Below are 24,393 nucleotides of genomic sequence, written 5' to 3'. Positions count from 1 at the left end.
AGACACAATATACTACTGTAAATATATGGTACTACTGTAAAGTATATGTTACTACTGTAAAGTATATGGTACTGATGTAAAGTATATGATACTACTGTAAAGTAGATGGTACTACTGTAAAGTATATGGTACTGCTGTAAAGTATATGGCACTACTGTAAAGTATATGGTACTACTGTAAAGTATATGATACTTGTGCACTAAACATACCAGACACTCACTGTATAGTCCTTGCCTTGTGTGTGTGTGTCCAGCGCCTGGTGCCGTTGGTCACCTGAGCTTTACAGAGATCCTGGACACATCTCTGAAGGTCAGCTGGAAAGACCCCAACGAGAAGAACGGAGTCCTCACAGGTACTGTACCTAGTATAGTAGAGTATGTAACCCTAACCTTCTCTGGAAAGACCCCAACGAGAAGAGTCCTCCCAGATAACTAGGCCTACTGTAGGCATACTCTGTGGTTCACCCTGTTTGTTGAATGTGTGGTGTGTTTGGTTGGGTAGTGTGGTATCAAAAGTATCAATTTCTGTGCAAATGGACAATACATATCTATTCTATTCCATTCTATTGGCTTCTATTCTATTTCCATTTGTCCTCTGTATCAGTCTAACCAGCTGTGCTGTCCCTCCCCTACAGGCTACCGTATCTCATGGGAGGAGTTTAACCGGACTAACACCCGGGTCACCCACTACCTCCCTAACCTGACCCAGGAGTACCGGGTCACCGGGCTGACCGCCCTCACCACCTACACCATCCAGGTGGCTGGGATGACCTCCAAGGGACAGGGTCAACTGTCTTCTTCTACTATATCATCTGGTGTACCCCCAGGTTAGTACCTCCCCTATCCCTACCCCAGGTTAGTACCTCCCCCTAACTCTAACCCAAGGTTAGTACCAAACCCTACCCCCAGGTTAGTACCTCCCCCTAACCCTCCCAAAGGTTAGTACCTCCCCCTAACCCTACCCCAGGTTAGTACCTACCCCCTAACCCTAATTCCAGTCCCCTAACCCTGACCCAGTCCCCTAACCTCCCAGTCCCTAACCTGACCGTCCCCTAACCTGACCCAGTCCCCTAACCCTGACCCAGTCCCCCTAACCTGACCCAGTCCCCTAACCCCTGACCCAGTCCCCAACCCTAACGTCCCCCTAACCCTGCCCCTAACCCTAACCCCATCCCCCTAACCCCATCCCTAACCCTAACCCCAGCCATTCCCTAATCCCCATCCATTCCCAACCCCATCCATTCCCTAACCCCAGCCATTCTCTAACCCCAGCCATTCCCTAATCCCATCCATTCCCTAACCCCAGCCATTCCCTAACCCCAGCCATTCCCTAACCCCAGCCATTCTCTAACCCCAGCCATTCCCTAATCCCATCCATTCCCTAACCCCAGCCATTCCCTAACCCCAGCCATTCCCTAACCCCAGCCATTCTCTAACCCCAGCCATTCCCTAACCCCAGCCATTCCCTAACATCAGTCCCCTAACTCCAGCCATTCTCTAACACCAGCCATTCTCTAACCCCGGCCATTCCCAAACCCCAGACATTCTCCAACGCCAGCCATTCCCTAACCCCAGCCATTCTCTAACCCCAGCCATTCTCTAAACCCAGCCATTCCCTAACCCCAGCCATTCCCTAACCCCAGCCATTTCCTAACCCCAGCCATTCTCTAACCCCAGCCATTCTCTAACCCCAGCCATTCCCTAACCCCAGCAGTCCCCTAACCCAAGCCATTCTCTAACCCCAGCCATTCTCTAACCCCAGCCATTCTCTAACCCCAGCCATTCCCTAACCCCAGCCGTTCCCTAACCCCATTGAGAGTCTCGTCTTTTCCCTCCAAATGCTCTTATGATTGTTGGTAAACAACAACTCAGGTTGGTTGAGCTCCTTCTGTTCCCCTCCTAAGTTGGATGTTGCTCCAGCCTGCACCTCGCCAAATCAGGTGGAAGCTTTCTCCTCTCTACAATCCAGTCACTCTGTTCCCATATCCACCACTCTCATTGGCTAGCTCTCCTCCATTACCTCCATCCCTGATCTCACTGTGTCTCTCCACCATTATCTCCATCCCTGATCTCACTGTGTCTCTCCATTATCTCCATCCCTGATCTCACTGTGTCTCTCCACCATTATATCCATCCCTGATCTCATTGTGTCTCTCCATTATCTCCATCCCTGATCTCACTGTGTCTCTCCACCATTATCTCCATCCCTGATCTCACTGTGTCTCTCCACCATTATCTCCACCCCTGATCTCACTCTGTCTCTCCACCATTATCTCCATCTCAGATCTCACTGTGTCTCTCCATTATCTCCATCCCTGATCTCACTGTGTCTCTCCTCCATTATCTCCATCCCATATCTGTCACGCCCTGGCTCTGGGGACTCTAGTATGTTGAGCCAGGGTGTGAGTGTTCATTTGTTTATGTTCTAGTTTGTATTTCTAGGTTGGCCTGAGTGACTCCCAATCAGAGGCAACGAGTGTCAGCTGGTTGTCTCTGATTGGGAGCCATATTTAAACTGTCTATCTTTCCCTTTGTGTTTGTGGTTTCTTGTTCTTATTTGGTTTGTTTATGTAACCAGAGACATCACGTTTTCGTCTGTTGTTTTGATCGTGTGATCATACTCTAATAAATATAAATATGTTCACCTTCAACGCTGCGCATTGGTCCTCCTCCTTAGACGATCGTGACAATATCTCACTGTGTCTCTCCTCCTCCGTATGCAGAGATGCCGGGCCCCCCCACCAACATAGCCATCTCCAACATCGGCCCCCGCTCTGTGGCCCTGCAGTTTAAACCTGGCTACGATGGCAAGACATCCATCTCACGCTGGCAGGTCGAAGCACAGGTGAGAGACACATCCAATCAATCAATCAATCAAGCAAGCAAGCAGACAAGCAATCAATCAATTAAACCTTAAGTGAATTTAAAAAAATCTTAGTCTCTCTTTCTCTCCCGCTCTCTCTCTCTCTCTCTCTCTCTCTCTCTCTCTCTCTCTCGCTCTCTCGCTCTCGCTCTATATATATCTCCACCCCCCCTCTCCCTCTCCCCCCTCAATACCCCCATCCCTCTCTCTCTTCTTCCTCCTCTCTCTATCTCAATCTGCCCCCTCCCTCTCCCCCCTCTCTCCCTCTCTCTCTAGATTGGTATAATCGGGGAGAATGAGGAGTGGGTGATGGTCCACCAGTTGCCCAACGAGCCTGATGCCCGCTCCCTGGAGGTCCTGGACCTGAACCCCTACACCTCCTACAGGTACAGTAGAACATCACTAATACAGCTATGACAGGTACCTAACCCTACACCTGGTACAGGTACAGTAGAACATCACTAATACAGCTACAACAGGTACCTAACCCTACACCTGGTACAGGTACAGTAGAACATCACTAATACAGCTACGACAGGTACCTAACCCTACACCTGGTACAGGTACAGTAGAACATCACTAATACAGCTACGACAGGTACCTAACCCTACACCTGGTACAGGTACAGTAGAACATCACTAATACAGCTACGACAGGTACCTAACCCTACACCTCCTACAGGTACAGTAGAACATCACTAATACAGCTATGACAGGTACATAACCCTACACCTGGTACAGGTAGAGTAGAACATCACTAATACAGCTACGACAGGTACCTAACCCTACACCTCCTACAGGTACAGTAGAACATCACTAATACAGCTACGACAGGTACCTAACCTTACACCTCCTACAGGTACAGTAGAACATCACCAATACAGCTACGACAGGTACCTAACACTACACCTGGTACATGTACAGTAGAACATCACTAATACAGCTATGACAGGTACCTAACCCTACACCTGGTACAGGTAGAGTGGAACATCACTAATACAGCTACGACAGGTACCTAACCCTACACTTCCTACAGGTACAGTAGAACATCACTAATACAGCTACGACAGGTACCTAACCTTACACCTCCTACAGGTACAGTAGAACATCACCAATACAGCTACGACAGGTACCTAACCCTACACCTGGTACAGGTACAGTAGAACATCACCAACAGCTATGACAGGTACCTAACCCTACACCTGGTACAGGTAGAGTAGAACATCACTAATACAGCTACGACAGGTACCTAACCCTACAGGTACTGCAACCTTACACCTCCTACAGGTACAGTAGAACATCACCAATACAGCTACGACAGGTACCTAACCCTACACCTGGTACAGGTACAGTAGAACATCACTAATACAGCTACGACAGGTACCTAACCCTACACCTGGTACAGGTACAGTAGAACATCACCAATACAGCTACGACAGGTACCTAACCTTACACCTCCTACAGGTACAGTAGAACATCACCAATACAGCTACGACAGGTACCTAACCCTACACCTGGTACAGGTACAGTAGAACATCACTAATACAGCTACGACAGGTACCTAACCCTACACCTGCTACAGGTACAGTAGAACATCACCAATACAGCTACGACAGGTACCTAACCCTACACCTGGTACAGGTAGAGTAGAACATCACTAATACAGCTAAGACTCCAGGTACCTAACCCTACACCTCCTACAGGTACAGTAGAACATCACTAATACAGCTATGACAGGTACCTAACCCTACACCTGCTACAGGTACAGTAGAACATCACTAATACAGCTACGACAGGTACCTAACCCTACACCTGCTACAGGTAGAGTAGAACATCACTAATACAGCTACGACAGGTACCTAACCCTACAGGTACCTAACCCTACACCTCCTACAGGTACAGTAGAACATCACTAATACAGCTATGACAGGTACCTAACCCTACACCTGCTACAGGTAGAGTAGAACATCACTAATACAGCTACGACAGGTACCTAACCCTACAGGTACCTAACCCTACACCTGCTACAGGTACAGCAGAACATCGCTAATACAGCTACGACATGTACCTAACCCTACAGGTACCTAACCCTACACCTGCTACAGGTAGAGTAGAACATCACTAATACAGCTAAGCCAGGTACCTAACCCTACACCTGGTACAGGTACAGTAGAACATCACTAATACAGCTACGACAGGTACCTAACCCTACACCTCCTACAGGTACAGTAGAACATCACTAATACAGCTATGACAGGTACCTAACCCTACACCTGCTACAGGTACAGCAGAACTTCACTAATACAGCTACGACAGGTACCTAACCCTACAGGTACCTAACCCTACACCTGCTACAGGTATAGCAGAACATCACTAATACAGCTACGACAGGTACCTAACACTACACCTGCTACAGGTACAGTAGAACATCACCAATACAGCTACAACAGGTACCTAACCTTACACCTCCTACAGGTACAGTAGAACATCACTAATACCGCTATGACAGGTACCTAACCTTACACCTCCTACAGGTAGAGTAGAACATCACCAATACAGCTACGACAGGTACCTAACCCTACACCTGGTACAGGTACAGTAGAACATCACTAATACAGCTACGACAGGTACCTAACCCTACACCTCCTACAGGTACAGTAGAACATCACCAATACAGCTACGACAGGTACCTAACCCTACACCTGGTACAGGTACAGTAGAACATCACTAATACAGCTACGACAGGTACCTAACCCTACACCTGGTACAGGTACAGTAGAACATCACTAATACAGCTACGACAGGTACCTAACCCTACACCTGGTACAGGTAGAGTAGAACATCACTAATACAGCTACGGCAGGTACCTAACCCTACACCTGCTACAGGTAGAGTAGAACATCACTAATACAGCTAAGCCAGGTACCTAACCTTACACCTGGTACAGGTACAGTAGAACATCACTAATACAGCTACGGCAGGTACCTAACCCTACACCTCCTACAGGTACAGTAGAACATCACCAATACAGCTACGACAGGTACATAACCCTACACCTGTACAGGTACAGTAGAACATCACCAATACAGCTACGACAGGTACGAACCACAGGTACTCTAACCCTACACCTGCTACAGGTACAGTAGAACATCACTAATACAGCTACGACAGGTACCTAACCCTACACCTGCTACAGGTACAGTAGAACATCACTAATACAGCTACAACAGGTACCTAACCCTACACCTCCCTACAGGTATAGTAGAACATCACTAATACAGCTATGACAGGTACCTAACCTTACACCTGCTACAGGTAGAGTAGAACATCACCAATACAGCTACGACAGCCTAACCTTACACCTCCTACAGGTACAGTAGAACATCACTAATACCTATGACAGGTACCTAACCTTACACCTCCTACAGGTAAGTAGAACATCACCAATACAGCTACGACAGGTACCTAACCCTACACCTGGTACAGGTACAGTAGAACATCACTAATACAGCTACACAGGTACCTAACCCTACACCTCCTACAGGTACAGTAGAACATCACCAATACAGCTACGACAGGTACCTAACCCTACACCTGGTACAGGTACAGTAGAACATCACTAATACAGCTACGACAGGTACCTAACCCTACACCTCCTACAGGTACAGTAGAACATCACTAATACAGATATGACAGGTACCTAACCTTACACCTGGTACAGGTACAGTAGAACATCACTAATACAGCTACGACAGGTACCTAACCCTACACCTCCTACAGGTACAGTAGAACATCACCAATACAGCTACGACAGGTACCTAACCCTACACCTGGTACAGGTACAGTAGAACATCACTAATACAGCTACGACAGGTACCTAACCTTACACCTCCTACAGGTACAGTAGAACATCACAAATACAGCTATGACAGGTATCTAACCCTACACCTGGTACAGGTACAGTAGAACATCACTAATACAGCTATGACAGGTACCTAACCCTACACCTGGTACAGGTACAGTAGAACATCACTAATACAGCTACGACAGGTACAGTGGGGGAAAAAATTATTTAGTCAGCCACCAATTGTGCAAGTTCTCACACTTAAAAGATGAGAGAGGCCTGTAATTTTCATCATAGGTACACGTCAACTATGACAGACAAAATGAGAATATTTTTTCCAGAAAATCACATTGTAGGATTTTTTACGAATTTATTTGCAAATTATGGTGGAAAATAAGTATTTGGTCAATAACAAAAGTTTCTCAATACTTTGTTATATACCCTTTGTTGGCAATGACACAGGTCAAACGTTTTCTGTAAGACTTCACAAGGTTTTCACACACTGTTGCTGGTATTTTGGCCCATTCCTCCATGCAGATCTCCTCTAGAGCAGTGATGTTTTGGGGCTGTCACTGGGCAACACAGACTTTCAACTCCCTCCAAAGATTTTCTATGGGGTTGAGATCTGGAGACTGGCTAGGCCACTCCAGGACCTTGAAATGCTTCTTACGAAGCCACTCCTTCGTTGCCCGGGCTGTGTGTTTGGGATCATTGTCATGCTGAAAGACCCAGCCACGTTTCATCTTCAATGCCCTTGCTGATGGAAGGAGGTTTTCACTCAAAATCTCACGATACATGGCCCCATTCATTCTTTCCTTTACACGGATCAGTCGTTCTGGTCCCTTTGCAGAAAAACAGCCCCAAAGCATGATGTTTCCACCCCCATGATTCACAGTAGGTATGGTGTTCTTTGGATGCAACTCAGCATTCTTTGTCCTCCAAACACGACGAGTTTAGTTTTTACCAAAAAGTTATATTTTGGTTTCATCTGACCATATGACATTCTCCCAATCCTCTTCTGGATCATCCAAATGCACTCTAGCAAACTTCAGACGGGCCTGGACATGTACTGGCTTAAGCAGCGGGACACGTCTGGCACTGCAGGATTTGAGTCCCTGGCGGCGTAGTGTGTTACTGATGGTAGGCTTTTTTACTTTGGTCCCAGCTCTCTGCAGGTCATTCACTAGGTCCCCCCGTGTGGTTCTGGGATCTTTGCTCACCGTTCTTGTGATCATTTTGACCCCACGGGGTGAGATCTTGCGTGGAGCCCCAGATCAAGGGAGATTATCAGTGGTCTTGTATGTCTTCCATTTCCCTAATAATTGCTCCCACAGTTGATTTCTTCAAACCAAGCTGCTTACCTATTGCAGATTCAGTCTTCCCCAGCCTGGTGCAGGTCTACAATTTTGTTTCTGGTGTCCTGTGACAGCTCTTTGGTCTTGGCCATAGTGGAGTTTGGAGTGTGACTGTTTGAGGTTGTGGACAGGTGTCTTTTATACTGATAACATTTTCAAACAGGTGCCATTAATACAGGTAACGAGTGGAGGACAGAGGAGCCTCTTAAAGAAGAAGTTACAGGTCTGTGAGAGCCAGAAATCTTGCTTGTTTGTAGGTGACCAAATACTTATTTTCCACCATAATTTGCAAATAAATTCATAAAAAATCCTACAATGTGATTTTCAGGATTTTTTTTCTCAATTTGTCTGTCATAGTTGATGTGTACCTATGATGAAAATTACAGGCCTCTCTCATCTTTTTAAGTGGGAGAACTTGCACAATTGGTGGCTGACTAAATACTTTTTTCCCCTACTGTACCTAACCCTACACCTCCTACAGGTACAGTAGAACATCACTAATACAGCTACGACTGGTACCTAACCCTACTGTACATCTGGTAAACACATAGTTATACTGGTAGTCACATACTGACCACACAAAACAACCCATTAGAGTTGGGCTCTGTTCCACGTCAAAGGGATTGTTGTGGAAAACTCGATCCAAGGATTAGGCAGAGACTAATTCTATGGCATAATAGTGAATATTTTAATGCATACTAGCAGCTGCAAGGTAGATCCCTCTCTGATCGCAGTCAGGGAAGGAGCTCCCAGAGTAAATGGTTCCATGTCATATAGTGGGAGGTAATAATACAATCATATTGTTACACAACAGTTATTTATACAAGCAACAGTTCCAGAACACAATGGTCTTGTGTTAGGGTGCCGACATACCAGGAGTCTATGAAAGGCATAACGTCACAGTCCAACACAGAACAATATCATAACCCTTGAGAAGTTATAACAGCTCACCCCAATTATGCCACAACAGGATCAATATTCAATTCATGAGTAGAAAAGTCCATACCCTCTGAATTGACTGAATTGAAATGGGATTGGACCCCAACCCTATGTTCTAAACATTGCTTTTACCAGAACATCCTTTCAAACCCATGATGACATCCATACCTTCCTGTCTGTCCTCCCCTGTAGGTTCCGCATGCGCCAGGTGAACATAGTGGGGACCAGTCCTCCGAGCCAGCCCTCCAGGAAGATCCAGACCCTGCAGGCGCCTCCAGATATTTCCCCCTACAACGTCACCCTCCGAACAGCCTCAGAGAGCAGCCTCTGGCTCCGATGGGTGGTGGGTCCTGACTAGATTGTTTTCCTCATAAGGGCACAATGGAACACATTTACATTTACATTTTAGTCATTTAGCAGACACTCTTACCCAGAGCGACTTACAGTTAGTGCATACATTATTTTATCGAACCCACAACCATGGCGTATCATGCTCCTGTAGTCTAGACAACCTCTACAGGAGCTACAGCCCCCACTGCCTTCAATACAACCGATGCTGTTCATTTTGCCTTCAGAAAAACATTGAGTCGCACCATATTTCCTTTAGCTACACAACTTCTAAATTAATTTCAGTCGAATATAAAGTCGCTATAAGTCCACTGAAAGGAGCATTCAAACTGAAAACCTAAAACACTGTCTTATTCTATTGATTTCAAGACACACAGCAAATTATCAAGAACCCAGCTACAGAAAAGGCAACAAAGTAACACGATACTATTTCTACTGGCTACGGTCATTTCTGCAACATTGTTGCATTCAATAAACAGCCACCCGGCAGCGCCCAAAACCTTTGCGTGTTGCAACGGTCTGTTCTTTGTAATGTGAGGAATAGGCTACACTCGATAGAAAAGGGGGTAAGTAGGCCAATTAAGCTGTTAAAAAGAGAGTCATGAAATGACCCTAGTTCAGCCTAGTTTCAATACCGCAGAGGATCACTGACGAGGGAACAATAAGTAGCCTGGTTGATGATAACAAAAGCGGCTCCCCTCCCAATATTCACCCCCCCGTGGTCCCCCCTATCTGTGCTTCTGTCTGTCTGTTTGTAAGCTGCATGCACTATGATCAAGAAGGAATAAAAGATCCACAATGAAGTTTAAAAAATGAAACTAATTTAAACAGACATTCATACACAATCTCTCTCTCTCTGTCTCTCTCTCTCTCTCTCTCTCTCTCTCTCTCTGTATCTCTGTATCTCTCTCTCTCTCTCTGTCTCTCTGTCTCTCTGTCTCTCTGTCTCTCTGTATCTCTCTCTCTCTCTCTCTCTCTCTCTCTGTACCTCTGTATCTATCTCTCTCTCTCTGTATCTCTCTCTCTCTGTACCTCTGTATCTCTCTCTCTCTCTTTGTATCTCTCTCTCTGTATCTCTGTATCTCTGTCTCTCTGTCAGCCAGTCTCTCTCTCTCTGTTTCTCTGTCTCTCTGTCTCTCTGTCAGTCAGTCTCTCTCTCTCTCTGTTTCTCTGTTTCTCTGTCAGTCAGTCTCTCTCTCTCTCTGTTTCTCTGTTTCTCTATCAGTCAGTCTCTGTCTCTCTCTATCTCAGTCTCAGTCTCTCTGTCAGTCAGTCTGTCTCTCTCTGTCTCTCAGTCAGTCAGTCAGTGTGTATCATAGCCTCTCTCTCTCCAGCCTCTTCCAGAGTGGGAGTACAATGGGGACCAGGAGTTGGTGGGTTACCGGGTGCAGTACTCCAGAGCGCCATCTAAGGGAGGGGTCCTATCCCATGTCATCAGTGACCGGCTGGAGAAGGAGTTTACCATCGAGGACCTGGAGGAGTGGACAGAGTACGAGGTCAGGGTTCAGGCCATCAATGGCATGGGGTCTGGGCCCTGGAGCCAGCCTGTCCACGGGAGGACCAGGGAGTCTGGTAAGACTGGGGAGACACACAGCTTAACACACTTACATGTATGCTAAACACACACCTCAACACACAACTCAAAACACAACTCAACACGCACCTCAACACACACCTCAAAACACAACTCAACACGCACCTCAACACACACCTCAACACACACACACACACACCCACACACACACACACACACACACACACACACACACACACACACACACACACACACACACACACACTGGAGTCAGCCTGACCAGGGCAGAACCAGGGAGTCTAGTAAGACTTAGAAGACAGCTAACACACTCATACTGAACACACAGACACACACACACAGGCTGTATTGTAACCTCTGACCCCTGTGTAGTGCCGTCCTGTGGTCCATCCAATGTGTCAGCCTTGGCCACGACCTCCAGTAGTATTCTGGTCCGCTGGGGGGATGTCCCTCAGACTGACCACAACGGACTCATCCTGGGATACAAGGTCAGTGACAAACACACACACACACACACACACACGCACGCACGCACACACACACACACGCACGCACACACTATTACCCATTGTCCCCCTCTCCCAGGTTGTGTATAAGGAGAAGGGTTCAGACTCTGTCCCTCAGTACCTGGAGGTGGAGGGGAACACCAGTCACAGTGTTCAGTTGAGTGGTCTGGGGAAGTATGTCCTGTATGAGATCCAGGTCCTGGCCTTCACACGGATAGGAGACGGCAGGAGCAGCAAGCCATCCATCCTGGAGAGGACCCTGGACGATGGTGAGCATTACTCACTAACGTAATACCTTAGACCTTGGGTTCAAACCCGGGTGTCCTGCATGCCACAACACTATGTTAGGCTGTTGAGCTAAATCTGTCAATGAGGGGCATCCACAAGGAGGCTACTGGCCATGTCAAGTTTATTCTACCCCCTCCTAGAACCACTGGTCCTATTATCCTCCATTCTGGAATTGTATTGATAAAGGTAAGCTCAACTAACATCAACGTGGACACAGTACTGTTGTGGTGGTACTGTCCTCAAAAACGCTGACATGTTCCTCCCTCTGTCTCCACAGTCCCAGGTCCTCCAGTGGGCATCCTGTTCCCAGAGGTGAGGACCGGCTCAGTCAGGCTCATCTGGCAGCCTCCTGCCCAGCCCAATGGCATCATCCTGGGTACGTCTACTACCACAGCCCCTTCCCCTTTATACATCCATTATCCTAACAGGTAGTGGTATTCTAACTAACTGCTGTATCTAAACCACTGGGGTTCCATATCTCATGGTCCAAGCTCTGAAACCAAGACCCTATCCACATACTGTACATTACGTTGTCCCTGGTTCCTCCAAGACTCCGCTGCACTATGCAATCTATGTCCATATGTTCTTTATTGGCAATGTTTCGACCTTTAGGTCATCAACAGATCGTTTCCTATACTGAATCTTCATGTTCCTCTCTCCGACCTAGCCTATCAGATCACACACAGACGGAACTCCTCCAATAGCAATGCTGCCACTGTGGACGTGCTGAGCCCCAGTGAGCGACAGTATACAGCATCTGGACTGAAACCAGAGGCCGTCTATGTGTTCCGCCTCACTGCTCAGACACGCAAGGGCTGGGGGGAGGCTGCAGAAGCCCTGGTGGTCACTACAGAGAAGAGAGGTAGGTACTGACCCGACTGGGGAGGAAGTAGTGCAAACATAATGTATCTTTCAATTATTTACTTACAGTGAGGGAAAAAAGTATTTGATCCCCTGCCGATTTTGTACATTTGCCCACTGACAAAGAAATGATCAGTCTATAATTTTACTACAAGACCATCGCCAAGCAGCTTGGTGAGAAGGTGACAACAGTTGGTGCGATTATTCGCAAATGGAAGAAACACAAAATAACTGTCAGTCTCCCTTGGCCTGGGGCTCCATGCAAGATCTCACCTCGTGGAGTTGCAATGATCATGAGAACGGTGAGGAATCAGCCCAGAACTACACGGGAGGATCTTGTCAATGATCTCAAGGCAGCTGGGACCATAGTCACCAAGAAAACAATTGGTAACACACTACGCCGTGAAGGACTGAATTCCTGCAGCGCCCGCAAGGTCCCCCTGCTCAAGAAAGCACAGATCCATGCCCGTCTGAAGTTTGCCAATGAAAATCTGAATGATTCAGAGGAGAACTGGGTGAAAGTGTTGTGGTCAGATGAGACCAAAATCGAGCTCTTTGGCATCAACTCAACTCGCCGTGTTTGGAGGAGGAGGAATGCTGCCTATGACCCCAAGAACACCATCCCCACCGTCAAACATGGAGGTGGAAACATTATGCTTTGGGGGTGTTTTTTCTGCTAAGGGGACAGGACAACTTCACGCATCAAAGGGACGATGGACGGGGCCATGTACCGTCAAATCTTGGGTGAGAACCTCCTTCCCTCAGCCAGGGCATTGAAAATGGGTCGTGGGTGGGTATTTCAGCATGACAATGACCCAAAACACACGGCCAAGGCAACAAAGGAGTGGCTCAAGAAGAAGCACATTAAGGTCCTGGAGTGGCCTAGCCAGTCTCCAGACCTTAATCCCATAGAGAATCTGTGGAGGGAGCTGAAGGTTCGAGTTGCCAAACGTCAGCCTCGAAACCTTAATGACTTGGAGAAGATCTGCAAAGAGGAGTGGGACAAAATCCCTCCTGAGATGTGTGCAAACCTGGTGGCCAACTACAAGAAACGTCTGACCTCTGTGATTGCCAAAAAGGGTTTTGCCACCAAGTACTAAGTCATGTTTTGCAGAGGGGTCAAATACTTATTTCCCTCATTAAAATGCAAATCAATTCATGACATTTATGACATGCGTTTTTCTGGATTTTTTTGTTGTTATTCTGTCTCTCACTGTTCAAATAAACCTACCATTAAAATTATAGACTGATCATTTCTTTGTCAGTGGGCAAACGTACAAAATCAGCAAGGGATAAAATACTTTTTTTATTTGACCTATTATTTATGTATTCATGTATTTCATTATTCATGTATTTATTTATTTATTTATTTATATTTGTATTTTTGCATCTATTTATTTACATCTATTTATTAATTTATTCATTAATTTACTTATTTATTACAGTCATTGCTGTTATGTATGAGAGTGGTGTTTGACAGTGTGTGTTAACCCCACCCCCCTCAGCGCGGCCCCAGCCAGCCAGCCGTCCCACAGTGCCCCAGGAGGACGTGCAGGCGCGCAGCGTGATGTTGTCATGGGAACCAGGTAGTGACGGCCTCTCACCTGTCCGGTACTACACAGTGCAGTACAGAGAGCTACCAGATGGTAACTGGACCGTCCACTCTGCATCGGTCAACCACGAGGCAAGCTCCTACATAGTGGACAGGTACAGTACACACCCTTCATAGTGCACTACCTAGTACCCTCCATAGCACCCTGCCTAGCACCATACCTAGTACCCTATCTAGGTCAGGTGAGAGGGCAGAGAGACCTTATTCACATTAAAGGAAGAGATGCTTATGAATGTGGTATGTAGGGTTATGAATATGTTTATGTAGGTAGCCTTTAAACAAAGTGTTACCACACTATCTAGTACCTGTCTAGGATAACTCTAGGTTCAAGACATAAGTGAACTGACAGGGGACATTGTCTGTCCTGCCAGCCTCAAGCCGTTCACCTCGTACCGGTTCAGAGTGAAAGCCACCAACGACATCGGGGACAGTGAGTACAGCCAGGAGAGTGAGGCTACCACCACCCTACAGGATGGTAAGGACATCATGTAAATGTGAATGACTGACTCCGTATCCCTGCAAACCCGGCTTCCAAAACGTTTTTTAAAAATCTTTTGAATACTTTGAGAGTTTGTTTAATTCTGCCTGTAGTAGCAGATGGACATGGTTTTCAAATGTGGGACTATTCCGTTGGTTTCATTGAGCCAAGCAAGCTGTCAACTACTTGAACCCAGGTTCATGTTGATTCAATGCTGTTTTTGCTGGGTTATCCCTTTGAGGGCTGTGTAGTCACACCACTGTACTGGGAGACAGACAGTCCTCCTCAGTAGGCAGTCATTGCTGTCTCTCTGATTGGTTGACTGTACACACCGTACTTCAGCAGTGACAGCTGTGAGAGGAGCTACTCTGTGTTGTGTTCCAAAGTATTAGGATGTGTTGTCAACATGGCTTGTTGTAAAACAGAAGTACACTGTCCACTGCTGATGACCTCATACTGAGAGAATCACACTGCTTGTGCTTGTTGACACAATAGTCCTACTGTGTGTTGTGTGTGTTGTGTCTGGTGTGTGTGTTGTGTCTGGTGTGTGTGTTGTGTCTGGTGTGTGTTTGTGTGTGTGTTGTGTCTTTTGTGTGTGTGTGTGTGTGTGTGTGTGTGTGTGTGTGTGTGTGTGTGTGCAAGTGTTTATACAGTCCAGCAGTTCAATGATACCCCTATATCTGTCTCCACACAGCCCCAGACAAAGCTCCCACAATCCTCTCTGTTACACCCCACACCACCACATCGGTGCTGGTCCGATGGGAGGTAAGCAGTAGATTTGTAAGGTGCAGTTTTCTCCCTTCTAGAGAGTGTCCTTGCCACTGTGTTGCTTTTTAGTCTCTGGTGGTCTAGGCTGGGTTACTGTAAAACATTTTGTTGATGTAGAACTGTGGATGTAAAAAGGGCTTTATAAATAAATGTGATTGATTGATCCCCCCTCCAGCCACCTGCTGAGGAGCAGATAAACGGGGTACTGCTGGGGTTCAGGGTACATTACCGGGAGTTACAATATGACCGCCTCCGTAGCTTCACCGTACGAACCATCAACAGCCCCGCCTCCAACTGGGCCGAGCTCACCGGTGAGTTGACCTGTGATCTCTGTTTGTTTACTTAACCTTTTCCCCAGCTGTTAGCCTCTGGGTGACTGTGGGTCTACTCTATTCACACGTTACACTGATGACCTAACATCAGACTCCTTCCTCCCCTGTCTCCTCCCCCTCTTGCTGCCTCTTTATGGTGGCTGCCCTAACTACCTGTGTTCTGTCCTCCCTCCTCCCTCCCCCCTCCTCCCCTTGGTCCGTCACCCTCTAGCCCCCTACAGTGTGAGGAACCTGAGCGAGTCCTCTCTCACCCAGTACGAGCTCGATAGTAAGTACTCTGTGTCACAGGAGGCTGGGGGCACCTTAATTGGGGAGGAGGGGCTCGTGGTAATGGCTGGAGCGGAATCATTGGAATTGTAGCAAATACATCAGACACATGGTTTCCATATGTTTGGTGCCATTCCATTTGCTCCGTTCCGTCCCTTATGATGAGCCGTTCTCCCCTCAGCAGCCTCCTGTCTCTCTCGCTGTCTGCCTGACAATCATCTGTTTGTGTAAACGTATGTTTATGTCTGTGTGTGTTTGCCAACATCCCACATCTCTGCTCTTCCTCATTTGTCTTAATATTTTACCATCCTGTCATGGTGTTGTTTTACCTCTTCCTCATCGGGTGTGTCCTGACCTCTGACCTCTTCACTTTATCTCTCATCTTTTCCTTCAGCTCATAACGTTGTATCACCAGCTCCACTGCTATTGGATGGTCCTCCCAGGCCATTTGTGGATAACTCTTTCTGTGTTTCTCCTCCCACAGATTTGAGTAAACACAAGCGTTATGAGATCCGTCTGAGTGTGTACAACGCCGTGGGGGAGGGGCCTACCAGCACGCCACAGGAAGTGTTTGTGGGAGAGGCAGGTGAGAAGCGATGATGAGATCAACTTTATTGTCCCCAGTGGTTCCACTGTCCTGGAAAACTAACCCAAGCGCAGCTCAACTATTTAAAAGTATTTGACATATGAATTGGACCTGGTCTGACCAATATCACTGTCAGTATTGAACGTTTACCCTCCACTCCACTCCAGTCCCTGCAGCCCCGCCCCAAACTGTGACCATCCAATCATCAACAGCAACCCAGCTGGATGTCACATGGGACCCGCCCCCTCTAGATGCTCAGAATGGAGACATACAGGGGTACAAGGTGAGGATCACTCTATCTGGGCTATCACTTAACTTGAACCACTTCTAACATTCAAATAGATCTAGAATATATGATGAAGGGACAGAGGTTATATTCACATTCAGACAGATCTAGAATATATGATGAAGGGTCAGAGGTTATATTCACATTCAGACAGATCTAGAATATATGATGAAGAGTCAGAGGTTATATTCACTTTCACACAGTTGTTTCACTTACTTCATCTATGGCTTAGTGTGTTGTTTGTGTGGTGTGTTGTGTTGTGTGTGTTGTGTTGTGTGTGTATTGTGTGTGTTGTCTGTGTGTGTGTGTGTGTTGTATGTGTGTGTGTGTGTGTGTGTGTTGTGTATTGTGAGTGTTGGTATACTGCAGTATACTGTTTAACATGTGGGTCTGCAGTATACCATACTGTAGAACATGTAGGTCTGCAGTATACCGTACTGTTTAACATGTGGCTCTGCAGTATACCAACACTCACACAATACACACACACACACACACACATACAACACATACACAACACACAGACAACACTCACACAATACACACACAATACACATACACACAACACACACACAACACAACACACCACACACACAACACACTAAGCCATAGATGAAGTAAGTGAAACAACTGTGTGAAAGTGAATATAACCTCTGACTCTTCATCATGTATTCTAGATCTGTCTGAATGTGAATATAACCTCTGACCCTCCATCATGTATTCTAGATCTGTCTGAATGTGAATATAACCTCTGACCCTTCATCATATATTCTAGATCTGTCTGAATGTGAATATAACCTCTGACCCTTCATCATATATTCTAGATCTGTCTGAATGTGAATATAACCTCTGACCCTCCATCATGTATTCTAGATCTGTCTGAATGTGAATATAACCTCTGACCCTTCATCATATATTCTAGATCTGTCTGAATGTGAATATAACCTCTGACCCTCCATCATGTATTCTAGATCTGTCTGAATGTGAATATAACCTCTGACCCTTCATCATATATTCTAGATCTGTCTGAATGTGAATATAACCTCTGACCCTCCATCATATATTCTAGATCCGTCTGAATGTGAATATAACCTCTGACCCTCCATCATGTATTCTAGATCTATTTCTGGGAGTTCCAGCTGCAGAATGAGACAGAGAGGCTGCGTACCATGTTCCTCCCAGAGCTAGGGGTCAAGATTAAGAACCTGACTGGCTACACCACATACATGATCAGTGTAGCAGCCTTCAACGCAGCAGGGGACGGGCCCCGGAGTCCCCCGACCAGGGGCCGAACACAACAGGCCGGTAAGGGCCATGTACGCACGCACACACACACAGACACACACACACACAAACACACACCACCTACAGTATATGTGACATCCTTTAATTGCCCACCAGAGGGCGATCTCAACAAGCAGGTGAGCGCTGAGCCTGAAAGACTTGGTTAATCAGTCAGTTGTAACGTACAGAGTTACAGTTGGAGTAGGAAGCTGGCCAACAGCACTGCATCACATCTACTATTGTATCTGTGCTACCCACCACCATTTTGTCTCCTTCTTGTTCTGTCCCTTTCTATCTCTCTCTCTCCCGCTCACTGTTCCAATGTTCTCAAGTGTCAGTTTGAAGGATATTCTCAGGACCCTGTGCCCAGTCACAATAGCTCACCGCAGGAGAAACGGATGAGAGCTTTCAGCTCTGACTCAGTGGTTCTCAGTAGTACGCACTACATATTCTGTAAATATCTGTACTGTATCTGTGCTACTCCCGCCCGTCTGAATCACCCTCTCTCTCTCACACACACACTCTCTCTCTCTCTCTCTCTCTCTCTCTCTCTCTCTCTCTCTCTCTCTCTCTCTCTCTCTCTCTCTCTCTCTCTCTCTCTGTCTCTGTCTCTGTCTCTGTCTCTCTCTCTCTCTCTCTCTCTCTGACTCTGTCTCTCTCTCTCTGTCCTCAAGTCCCAGTTCAGTTTGAAGGATATTCTCAGGACCCTGTGCCCAGTCACAATATCTCACCGTAGGAGAAACGGATGAGAGCTGTCAGCTTGAGTCACTGGTATTCAGCACCAGGGACACATACTGTACACTACAGACTGTGTAACCGTCAATGTTTTCTTATGTTACAGTCTTATTCTAAAATTGATTAAATAAATAAAAATCCTCATCAATCTACACACAATACCCCATAATGACAATGCGTAAACAGGTTTTTAGAAATGTTTGCAAATGTATTAAAAATAAAAAACAGAAATACCGTATTTACACCCAATTCAGACCCTTTGCTATGAGACTCAAAATGTAGCTCAGGTGCATCTTGTTTCCATTGATCATCCTTGAAATGTTTCTACAACTTGATTGGAGTCCACCTGTGGTAAATTCAATTCATTGGACATGATTTGGAAAGGCACACACCTGTCTATATAAGGTCCCACAGTTAACAGTGCATGTCAGAGCAAAAACCAAGCTATGAGGTCAAAGGAATTGTCCGTAGAGCTCAGAGACAGGTTTGTGTCGAGGCACAGATCTGAGGAAGGGTACCAAAAAATGTCTGCTGTATTGAAGGTCCCCAAGAACACATTGGCCTCCATAATTCTTAAACGTAAGAAGTTTGGAACCACCAAGACTCTTCCTAGAGCCCGGCCAAACTGAGCAATCGGGGGAGAAGGGCCTTCGTCAGGGAGGTGACCAAGAACCAGATGGTCACTCTGATAGAGCTCCAGAGTTCCTCTGTGGAGATGGGAGAACCTTCCAGAAGGACAACCATCTCTGCAGCACTCCACCAATCAGGCCTTTTATGGTAGAGTGGCTAGACGGAAGCCGCTCTTCAGTAAAAGGCACATGACAGCCCGCTTGGAGTTTGCCAAAAGGCACCTAAAGGACTCAGACCATGAGAAACAAGATTCTCTGGTCTGATGAAACCAAGATTGAACTATTTGCCCACCCAACTACCTCATCCCCATATTGTTATTTACATTGTTATTTATTTTTGCTAATTTGCACCCCAGTATCTCTATTTGTACATCATCTTCTGCACATCCATCACTCCAGTGTTAAGACTAAATTGTAATTATTTTGCACTATGGCCTATTTATTGGTCGCAGTTGTAAATGAGAACTTGTTCTGAACTGGCTTACCTGGTTAAATAAAGGTTAAATAAATAAAAAATAAAAAAACGAAATGGCCTGAATGCCAAGCGTCACATCTGGAGGAAACCTGGCACCATCCCTACGGTGAAGCATGGTGGTGGCAGCATCATGCTGTGGGGATGTTTTTCAGCGGCAGGGACTGGGAGACTAGTCAGGATCGAGGGAAAGATGATCGGAGCAAAGTACAGAGAGATCACGGATGACAACCTGCTCCAGAGTGCTCAGGACCTCAGACTGGGGCGAAGGTTCACCTTCCAACAGGAAGGACACAGCCAAGACAACGCAGGAGTGGCTTCGGGACAAGTCTGGTCCAGCCAGAGCCAGGACTTGAACCCGATCTAACATCTCTGGAGAGACCTGAAAATAGCTGTGCAGCTACGCTCCCCATCCAACCTGACAGAGCTTGAGAGGATCTGCAGAGAAGAATGGGAGAATCTCCCAAATACAGGCGTGCCAAGCTTGTAGCGTCATACCCAACAAGACTCGAGGCTGTAATCGCTGCCAAGGTGCTTTAACAAAGTACTGAGTAAAGGGTCTGAAAACGTATATAAATGTGATATTTCAGTAGTTTTTTAAATTTTATAAATGTGCAAAAATTTCAAAAAAACTGTTTTTGCTTTGGCATTATGGGGTATTGTGTGTAGATTGATGAGGGAAAAAAAGTATTTAATCAATTTTAGAATAAGGCTGTAACGTAACAAAATGTGGAAAAAGTCAAGGGGTCTGAATAGTTTCTAAATGCACTGTATGGGACAAGTTTGGACCCAGGATATGGGAACTAACAGTGAAGGGGGTGGGGGGCTTTGAGTCTTATTGGCAAGGATTTGACAGCTACTAATGTTTTCATGGGGAAACCATAGGGGTGGAACGGAAGCCTGATGATGCTATAGAGGAAAAGGAGGAGGAGGAGTTGGTGGAGGAGTTGGAGGAGGAGGTGGAGGAGGGGTTGAATATTTTCCCAGTATTTGACAAATGTTTCTTCCTGAGAATAAATCACTTTTCTCCCGGGTAAGCTGGTATTTCCCGCCAAAACCGGAAATGTATTCAAAAGCATTATAAAACATATAAATAGGCCTATGTCTGGATTTGATTAGAGCTTTGATTGAACATTCAAGCCTGATGCAACCTGAACCTGATTAAATACATTTCATGAGCCCTACATTAAAGACATGTAATGAGCCCAAGCCCAAAAAAGCCCAAATGATTGTGCCGTTATCCAATACATACTGTATATGATATAGGCTTCGGCACATTACGCACAACAGAAAAACATAAAAGCCCATAGATGTAGCTAGCTATATGCTCTCTTGGGTAAATAAATGAAACTAGCTCCAGTAGGCTAATCTTTTTGAGTGTGAACTGTATTACTGTACTGTATTGTATTATACTGAATTATATGGACTAGAATTATGCGCTTTGTTCAAACCATGATAAAGCAGGGAGATAACGTGATTCTGGTGCAGCACATGCAGCCTACAAAGTTACAAGTATAGGCTAGTGAATTAGATTGAAATTGTTCCTATTATTTCCCCTAATGTTATTAGTCTACCTCCTCTTTCTCTCTCTATTGTTGCTTCATTCCTTCCTCGCTTTAAAACAGTTAAATGAAATACGTTTTGTTGTCCTTATCTTCATCATTCTAATGACATGCTTGAATAATATACAGTAGGACTAGAATGAGACGCAAGAAGGCTTTCACTTTTCTTCATGAAGTTATGGGTCTGAATAAATAACTGCTATATCCTACCGTTCACTCTTCTTTCTACATTACCTGTGAGTTCTATTGGCTGCTGTATTTAACATTCAGCAAACAATAGCTTGCGTCCTTCTTTGCATAGTCTATTGGTATAAGAAATGCAAAAAAAAAAAAAAAAGAAGTCCAGCAAGCTATTCTAGTCTAGCTTTTCCTGCATGGGACTCCAAGAGCTAAGGAGCCTTTTTACAGAGAGAGGCCAGTGGAGCACAAGTGTGTGCGTATTGCGCAAACAATTTTTTTATCATAACTCAATATTAGGAAGATGTTCCTTATGTTTGCTATGTATACTCAGTGTAGATGAAGTTAATGTGCAGCAGAATACCAAAGTGGTAAGTGAAAACTAGTTGTGTATAAGAAACAAATGTGGTTTAAAGCTACAATCTGTAATTATTTTTTTTCATCCAAACAGCAGCCCTGCCACTTGGTTTGTTATCAAGCTGATGGATGCCGGGGCTGGAGTTTAACCACTCTCCCGATAATAGATGGAGTTATGGATGCAAGGACTCAGTCCATGAGATCAATGTCAATGTGATGGTTATCTTCTTCAAGAATCGATGGGTACACATCATTAATTGTATACCCATCGGGGGGCCAGTATGAAAAATGTATGCACTCACTAACTGTAAGTCGCTCTGGATAAGAGTGTCTGCTAAATGACTAAAATGTAAATGTAATAAGTTAGAAGCTTATTATGCATAACCCATTATTCATTAGCTAAATATAAGGCTAAATGTATTACCAAATTGGTCTACACGGACAAGTTCTGGCCTGGTTTAGATCTTACCTGTCGGAAAGATATCAGTTTGTCTCTGTGAATGGTCTGTCCTCCGACAAATCAACTGTACATTTCGGTGTTCCTCAAGGTTCCGTTTTAGGACCACTATTGTTTTCACTATATATTTTACCTCTTGGGGATGTTATTCGAAAACATAATGTTAACTTTCACTGCTATGCGGATGACACACAGCTGTACATTTCAATGAAACATGGTGAAGCCCCAAAATTGCCCTCGCTAGAAGCCTGTGTTTCAGACATAAGGAAGTGGATGGCTGAAAACTTTCTACTTTTAAACTCGGACAAAACAGAGATGCTTGTTCTAGGTCCCAAGAAACAAAGAGATCTTCTGTTAAATCTGACAATTCATCTTGATGGTTGTAAAGTCGTCTCAAATAAAACTGTGAAGGACCTCGCGTTACTCTTGACCCTGATCTCTCTTTTGACGAACATATCAAGACTGTTTCAAGGACAGCTTTTTTCCATCTACGTAACATTGCAAAAATCTGAAATTTCCTGTCCAAAAATGATGCAGAAAAATTAATCCATGCATTTGTTACTTCTAGGTTAGACTACTGCAATGCTCTACTTTCCGAAGCTACCGGATAAAGCACTAAATAAACTTCAGTTAGTGCTAATCACGGCTGCTAGAATCCTGACTAGAACCAAGAAATTTGATCATATTACTCCAGTGCTAGCTTCCCTACACTGGCTTCCTGTTAAGGCAAGGGCTGATTTCAAGGTTTTACTGTTAACCTATAAAGCGTTACATGGGCTTGCTCCTACCTGTCTTTCCGAGTTGGTCCTGCCGTACATACCAATACGTACGCTACGGTCACAAGACGCAGGCCTCTAATTGTCCCTAGAATTTCTAAGCAAACAGCGGGAGGCAGGGCTTTCTCCTATAGATCTCCATTTTTATGGAACAGTTTGCCTACCCATGTGAGAGACGCAGACTCGGTCTCAACCTTTAAGTCTTTACTGAAGACTTATCTCTTCAGTAGGTCATATGATTGAGTGTAGTCTGGCCCAGGAGTGTGAAGGTGAACGGAAAGGCTCTGGAGCAACGAACAGCCCTTGCTGTCTCTGCCAGGCCGGTTCCCCTCTCTCCACTGGGGGTTCTCTGCCTCTAACCCTGTTACAGGGGCTGAGTCACTGGCTTGCTGGTGCTCTTTCATGCCGTCCCTAGGAGGGGTGCGTCACTTGAGTGGGGTTGAGTTACTGACGTGATCTTCCTGTCTGGGTTGGCGCCCCCTTGGTTTGTGCTGTGGTGGAGACCTCTGTGGGTATACTCGGCCTTGTCTCAGGATTGTAAGTTGGTGGTTGAGGATATCCCTCTGGTGGTGCGGGGGCTGTGCTTTGGCAGAGTGGGTGGGGTTATATCCTTCCTGTTTGGCCCTGTCCGGGGTTTCTTCGGATGGGGCCACAGTGTCTCTGACCGCTCCTGTCTCAGCCTCCAGTATTTATGCTGCAGTAGTTTATGTGTCGGGGGCTGGGGTTAGTTGGTTATACCTGGAGTACTTCTCCTGTCTTATCCAGTGTCCTGTGTGAATTTAAGTATGCTCTCTCTAATTCTCTCGTTCTCTCTTTCTCTCTGAGAACCTGAGCCCTAGGACCATACGTCAGGACTACCGGGCATGCTGACACCTTGCTGTCCCCAGTCCGCCTGGCCTTGCTGCTATTCCAGTTTCAACTGTTCTGCCTGCGGTTACGAAACCCCTACCTGTCCCAGACCTGCTGTTTTCAACTCTTAATGATCGGCTATGAAAAGCCAACTGAGAGACCTGAGCCCTAGGACCATACGTCGGGACTACCGGCCGTGGTGACTCCTTGCT

The 24,393-nt window shown here is 45.8% G+C and overlaps 1 protein-coding gene across 1 annotated transcript in view; it reads left to right on the top strand.

The window, feature by feature from the left end:
* Positions 1 to 24,393, top strand: part of LOC121551511 (protein sidekick-2-like) — a 274,719-nt gene that overhangs the window by 226,046 nt on the left and 24,280 nt on the right. The window contains exons 20-37 of the mRNA XM_041864208.2: positions 254 to 352; positions 635 to 826; positions 2,723 to 2,844; positions 3,139 to 3,248; positions 9,192 to 9,342; positions 10,682 to 10,919; positions 11,272 to 11,387; positions 11,485 to 11,674; positions 11,971 to 12,069; positions 12,361 to 12,555; positions 14,060 to 14,261; positions 14,538 to 14,641; positions 15,339 to 15,409; positions 15,588 to 15,723; positions 15,956 to 16,012; positions 16,496 to 16,597; positions 16,765 to 16,880; positions 18,002 to 18,188. Coding sequence (XP_041720142.2) covers positions 254 to 352; positions 635 to 826; positions 2,723 to 2,844; positions 3,139 to 3,248; positions 9,192 to 9,342; positions 10,682 to 10,919; positions 11,272 to 11,387; positions 11,485 to 11,674; positions 11,971 to 12,069; positions 12,361 to 12,555; positions 14,060 to 14,261; positions 14,538 to 14,641; positions 15,339 to 15,409; positions 15,588 to 15,723; positions 15,956 to 16,012; positions 16,496 to 16,597; positions 16,765 to 16,880; positions 18,002 to 18,188 — 2,487 coding nt within the window. The remainder of the gene's footprint in view (positions 1 to 253; positions 353 to 634; positions 827 to 2,722; positions 2,845 to 3,138; positions 3,249 to 9,191; positions 9,343 to 10,681; positions 10,920 to 11,271; positions 11,388 to 11,484; positions 11,675 to 11,970; positions 12,070 to 12,360; positions 12,556 to 14,059; positions 14,262 to 14,537; positions 14,642 to 15,338; positions 15,410 to 15,587; positions 15,724 to 15,955; positions 16,013 to 16,495; positions 16,598 to 16,764; positions 16,881 to 18,001; positions 18,189 to 24,393) is intronic.

This window comes from Coregonus clupeaformis, chromosome 35, assembly GCF_020615455.1.
Source record: "Coregonus clupeaformis isolate EN_2021a chromosome 35, ASM2061545v1, whole genome shotgun sequence".
Lineage (NCBI taxonomy): Eukaryota > Metazoa > Chordata > Actinopteri > Salmoniformes > Salmonidae > Coregonus > Coregonus clupeaformis.
This window is presented reverse-complemented; position numbering and strand designations above follow the sequence as displayed.